Here is a 6,052-nt window from a genome sequence, read left to right as displayed (position 1 = left end):
CCGACTGCGCCACCCAGGCGCCCCTATTTCTTTATTTTGAAGCAGGAGAGGGGCAGAGAGAATTCCAAGCAGGCTCCACCTACTTAAAATTCCAACCCACCCCCAGTCCTATCTTGTCCTGTTTTTTTTTTCCGAAGCGCGTAGTACCTCTGACGTGCTACATGATTTTTCCCTGTTCGTTAGCTCTGTCTTCCTCCCACGGGAACGGAAGCCCCATGGAGACTGGGTTTTCTCTGTTCTACTCCCTGTTCTCCCAGTGCCTAGAACGGGGCCTGGAACGGGGCCCGTGACCAATAGGTACTTACTGACTGGACGCACATTTTAGGAAAACTCTTGCCAGCTGTGTGACATATAGACCACAGAGGGCACAGGCAGAAGCAGGAAGAGAGGTCAAGAGGTTACTGCACTGGTCAGGACGACCCGTGATGGACGCCTGCATCAGTAGAGGTTGGCCAGCTTCTGGTCACGTGTTGTTTGGAGACGGAGCCGACAACACCAAGTGGTGATAAGTCCTCTTGCGTTACAGAAGTGCACTCAGAAGCGATGGCAGATTGTTCTTCCCCTTCCCAAATTTGTCTCAAGGTCTGATTTGTTGCTTGTCCTGTCTTTTCCTTTATAAGTGTTCTATGCGTCTTTCCACACTGAATCTCCTCGGACCTTTCTGGAAGTGAGTAATAACAGCTAAGTAACAAGGAGTTGTTCTCTCTTCTGCCCTGGTACAGATTGCTTTTTTCTTGGAGAAGGAAAACAACCCTTCTAGCAAGGAGCGTGCTAGGGAGGAGCCCTTCAAGACAAGCAGTGTCCCCATCACCCCCACCCTTACTCCTGTGCTGTGCCCCCTGAATGTCGAGTCCAACTCCAGGGAAGACCTGGACGCCAGAGACTTGGAAATGTCTAAGAAAGTCAGGCGATCCTACAGCCGGCTGGAGACCCTCGGCTCTGCCTCCACCTCCACCCCAGGCCGCCGGTCTTGCTTTGGCTTCGAGGGCCTGCTGGGGTCAGAAGACTTGGCCAGAGTCTCACCTGTGAGGTGTTCAAAGTTAACCGAAGTCCCCAGGGTCCCTGTGAAGCCCTGGGCCCCAGATACCACTCTCCCGGGAATCTCTCCACCTGCTGTGAGAGAGAAACGAAAGAAAAAGAAGGTTCCGGAGATCCTGGTGAGTGAGGGGCAGGGCATTTCCTCTGCTGGCACACGGGACACACTGGGAGACATGCCGGGACTCAGGCTGGCCCGGGGCTCAGCATCTGCAGGGTATGGGTAGAAATGCCCTGGCCAATGTGCTCCTTTCCTCACTCACCTGTCCCCTCCTCCCCCCCCACCCCCACCCCCCATTTCTCTTCCTCTAGAAATCAGAGCTGGATGAATGGGCTGCAGCCATGAATGCCGAGTTCGAAGCTGCTGAGCAGTTTGATCTCCTGGTTGAATGAGATGTCGTGGGGGCCGTATTCTCCCCTCCCTTGTACATAGCTCCTCCTCCCTGCAGAGAAGACACTTGGGGTCCCCTCCCCTGGTCTTGTTACCTGTGCATGTGCTGTCACCACACAAAGCCTGTCCTCCTCTGAAAGCTTGTGCAGCGGCGACAGCATCTCAGGAAACGTACTGCTGTCCCATGTCTATTCTGACCCACCGGCCTCTCCTTCCCTCCCAGGGGAGTCCAGCCAGTTTCCACACCAGGGAGTAGAGATTACTGGCACAGCCAGAGGAGGTGAAAGGCTGGGGTTGCAGGTGAGAGAGGACCTGGGCCGCCGTGGGGGATTGAGGCTGCTCTGCATCAGCCGCACCAAGCCTCAGGCATCCCCCCCACCCTGCATCGTCTTCTCCTGGGGGTTTGGTTCCCGGCCACGAGCCCATCTGCGTCAAGAAGCTTGGGCTCCCTCTCAGATTCTGTAGATGGTCCAGGAGAGAATTCTGAGGAAGAAGCTGGACACTGTAGAGTTTTACATTGTGAAGGAGGGAGGGAAGCTTCGGTTGGGTCTGAGACCATAGCTCTTACTATGAAAGCTGTTCTGTAGGTCTGCTCTGCTGCTGAGATTGTTCAGTTAAATGCCAGGCTGCTGGGGGCCAGGAGGGTGCGTTTTTCGGTGTGGCCATTAGGTGCCACAGGAACTGAGGCCCGGGCCTCTGGGGGACGCCTGCACAGGGCCGGGAAGGGGCTGTGGTGGGAGGTGCCCTTATCGTCGCTTAGCCTATTTCTTACAAAATAAAGTGCAGAGTCTACTCCACTGTAGAGGGAAAACAGGGTCAAGCAATCCGAATCCTAGTCCCACTAGCGTTTTGCAGCTACACCCATAAAGTTCTAGGAGGTGCCTTTTCACCTGCCAGAAAGGGACAAGGGTCAGAGGCAGTTTTAGCTTCCTTAGTGTCTGCTCACACGAGAACACTGCCTGGCGAGATGTTAGGAGCAGATGGGGCGCGCGAGCGTGGGTGTGTTGTCTCATTGTTTCTGGGGAGCCCTGCTCCCCTGCTTCTCTTGGTTCAGTGCTGGTAAAGAGCATGCTCTCAGAGGCTGCCCTCCCACGATTTCTGCCATACGTCTTCTGACGTTTACGGGGCCGTGGAGGTAGAGGGGAGATGCACGCATGCTGGGTTAGGGTACTCGATGATCCGGCGCGGGCCCGGTGGGCACCCGTGAAAGCCCTCAAAAGGCCTGGGAATCCCGGGCTTCCTGTTCAACACTTCGTGCTTCGTCAGACCCTGCAAGCAAGCCCCCTTGCTCGGACGGGCCCGGACGCTCCAGAGCTCGACAGCTAAAGAATTCTTGTCCTCACTGGCTGGTGGGGTGGAACACTGGGAAGTGTCTTAGCAGAGTCGAGAGTAGCCAGGTGCTGTGCTGATGGCATCGTTGCAAATTCTCGCTGTCCTTGAAAAACTAAGACTAGAGTTTAAGGGGAAATTGTGTTGTCGTTTTAATAAAAAAAATTTTTTTTGATTACAAAGTTTCTGCTCATTCGTAGACTGCTGTTTTTATAGAGGCAGAGGCACGGGTGGGAGGCCCAGGAAGCCAAGCCTTCTTTGACCTGTGTCACCAGGGTTGTCCCCTTGTGCAGGGGACTACCAGCCTGGCCTCTGGTGGCCCCGTGATCACTGCTCTGCTCTCACGTTTGTTTTTTTCTGTCCAGTCAAGAACAGGCCCTTCAAGGCAGGACTGCCTGGAAAGGGGGCCTCCAGGGGGCCCCAGCCCCTCCAGTCCCAGGAGGAAAGAGGTGGGGCTGCTAAGAGCTTCACCCGGTGCCTGGGGACCCGCTCCTCACAGAAGCCGGCCTCTGTTCCCCTGTGAGGCTCCTGCGAAGGAGCCAGCTTCTCACATTGGCCCAGCCGCCATGCCCTACGACAGTAGGGGCAGAGCCTCCTGGGGGCTAGTCAAAGATACAGGTTCCGTTCACCCATCCGGCTCAAGGACACCCAGGGACGCGTGTGCCGCTTGATGGCCTGTGGCGAGAACTAGTCTCCCTTCCAGCTCCTCTTTAGACTTGTCCTTGCCTCCTGGCCCTTAGAACAAATTAAGGTCTTTAACTCCTTAAATTCAAGGTGCCTGGGTGGCTCAGTTGGTTAAGCATCCAACTTCAGCTCAGGTCATGATCTCACTGTGAGTTCAAGCCCCGTGTCGGGCTCTTTGCTGTCAAGGGGCCCGGGGGGTCATCTGCAACTCTTGTGCTTGCCCTCGCCCCATCCCATCAGCCCTAACCTCAGCCTCCCTCTGTCCCAAGGCCATTGGACAGCACTGGCCTGGCAGGTCTAGTTCCTTTTAACCTCTCACTTCCAAACTCCACACTGGGGCCAGACTCAGTTTCCTAGAAGACAAAAATAGCCCGTCTCTCCCTTGCTTAAAGCCCTTTACACAACTCCACTTCTGAGTGTAACACCCAAAAGAATGGAAAGTAGGGTCTCGAAGGGATAAAAGATAATCATTCGTACAGACCATTGAGAGGCTTGCTTTTGTGGTGTCGCAGCATCTCCTGCACTTGTTCCCCGGTATCCACACAGCGTAGACATTTGGCAGGGGATCAGTTGCGCCTGCCTCTCCACTCCCATGGCCCTTGGCTTCCCCCCACACTCCTACTCCCCGTGTCTCCTCGTCCCCCCCACACTCCTACCTACGGCCCAGACGACCCACAGACACACAAAGGTCTCCATGCCCCCTTGTCACCTGGGGGCCACAGCCCAGGCCGGCTCACACTGTGCCCTGGTGGGCGTGACCTTCAGTACCGGCCTGCGCAAGCCGCTCCCTCTTTTGGATTGCTCTCCCCGTGCCAAGATACCCCATTTCCTATGTATGGACAGTCAAGCATCACATTCACGGCGGAATCTAGCTGGAGCTTTGAACCAAATGTGTGGCTCCCTTCTTTCGTGGCCGGGGCTGTCTACAGGCTTCTGTTACGGCACATCTCCCTGTGCTGCGCTCACCTGGGAACCTGGGACCTTCCCTAGCCCCGGGGGCTTTTCCTGAGCAGAACCGGATCACCTATCTGTGTGCTCTCGGGACCCTGCCGAGACCTGTCCCACAGGAAGCAGCTCGTCACAGTTTACTGGGGACCACTAACTGCAGAGTAAGCTGCGTTCTGTCACGTTCATGCCACTGATTACTGATCTTTTCTTATACTTGGGCCCTTGAGGCTGCTTCCAGTTTCGCTCTCTGGTATAAATCGGCTACTCTGTAAATTATTTTTTATTTCCATGGGAGTCGTGTCTTGAAGCCTCATTACCAAAGCAACCTTACCAGGGGCAAAGGTCCCGGCTAGTTTTGTAGATCTTGTTATACGCTGCCAACTTCCCCCAGGACACAAGTCAAACCCAGTGACAGAGCTACCCGCTTGGGAGCGCTGGTATGACTTTGGAGAGTTACAGGAACTCCTGCAGGATATTGCCAGCCACGAAGGTTCTGTTTACATCATGTGGACAGGAATTATAATATTTTAGGCCACCTGGAAAGGCTCAATGTACGGCAGAGAGGACTTCACATAGGATCCCTGCCACGGCCCGTGGGCCTGTCAAAAGCCCAGACGGAGCTCGGTATGAAGGACACACGGGAGGTCACTATTTGCCTTCTCATTGGATTGTCCTCTATCACTAGGCCAGCCGAGGTGCAAGATTCTGGAAAATCTGAAAGTGAAAGATGGCGACAATTCCATCTATTGACTGAAGACTTTCTGTCTCCTGGGGGCGGGGGGCGCCTGGGTGATTCAGTTGAGCATCCGACTTCGGCTCAGGTCATGATCTTAGGGTTCGCGAGTTCGAGCCCCGCATCAGGCTATCTGCTGTCAGCACAGAGCCCGTCTCCCTCTCTCTGTGCTCCCCCGATCGCATTCTCTCTCTCTCTCTCTCTCTCTCTCAAAAATAAACACTGAAAAATATATATTTAAAGACTTCCTGTCACTTGGGGAGAAGCTGCTAGTAACATCACTTCATAGAGACAGATGCATATTTAGGCTCAGGGATGTGAACCCGTCCACGGGGGTCCCGGGGAGGTACATCGGCTTAGCAGAGAAAAGAGTGGGGTTCAGCTCAGATTACAGAGCAGGGAGGGAACAGGAGAGGGGTGAACAGCACGGGCAAGAGTGGCGGTGGGGGCAGCTCAGGCTGGTGTTGGGAAGTGAGGCTCCTGGCCGGTCTGAGCAGAGACCTGTTCAGGGACAGTGGCGTATTAAGGGGGTTGGAAACAGGGGTGTACATAAGAGAGGGTCTTGAATGCCACACTATTTGTTTCTCGGCGTCTCATTGATAGATGGTTTCTATGCCCAAAACGGGAGGGATTCTCCACTTTTTTACAAGCTTCTATAGGATTCCTTTCAACAGGGTGCCCGTCACGCCCCCACCCCCTATACCTTGCATTTGCAAGGGTTCGGTTTCTAAAATATTACCAGCATGTAGCATGTTGCCAGATAAAACGCGGGTCACCTAGTAAAATTTGAATTTCAGATAAACGATGAATCATTTTTTAGTCTAAGTATTTCCCAAACACTGCGTGGGCCATACTTACGCTTTTAAAAGTATTCGGTTTTTGGGGCGCCTGGGTGGCACAGTCGGTTGAGCGTCCGACTTCAGCCGGGTCAC

At 54.3% G+C, this 6,052-nt stretch overlaps 1 protein-coding gene across 2 annotated transcripts in view; it reads left to right on the top strand.

The window, feature by feature from the left end:
- The window catches only part of CDCA5 (cell division cycle associated 5), a 12,344-nt gene that overhangs the window by 3,541 nt on the left and 2,751 nt on the right, over positions 1-6,052 (top strand). The window contains exons 5-6 of one of the 2 annotated variants that reach the window (XM_040465588.1): positions 723-1,157; positions 1,348-2,937. In XM_040465588.1, the coding sequence (XP_040321522.1) occupies positions 723-1,157; positions 1,348-1,428 (516 nt within the window). In that variant the 3' untranslated portion in view covers positions 1,429-2,937. Of the gene's footprint in view, positions 1-722; positions 1,158-1,347; positions 2,938-6,052 lie in introns of those variants that run through there. The other variant, XM_040465587.1, reaches the window with a different exon arrangement.

The sequence above is a fragment of the Herpailurus yagouaroundi genome, unplaced genomic scaffold, assembly GCF_014898765.1.
Source record: "Herpailurus yagouaroundi ecotype Mexico unplaced genomic scaffold, PumYag 569, whole genome shotgun sequence".
Taxonomy (NCBI): domain Eukaryota; kingdom Metazoa; phylum Chordata; class Mammalia; order Carnivora; family Felidae; genus Herpailurus; species Herpailurus yagouaroundi.
Note: the sequence above shows the minus strand (reverse complement) of the source record. Positions and strands in the feature narration are given on the sequence as shown.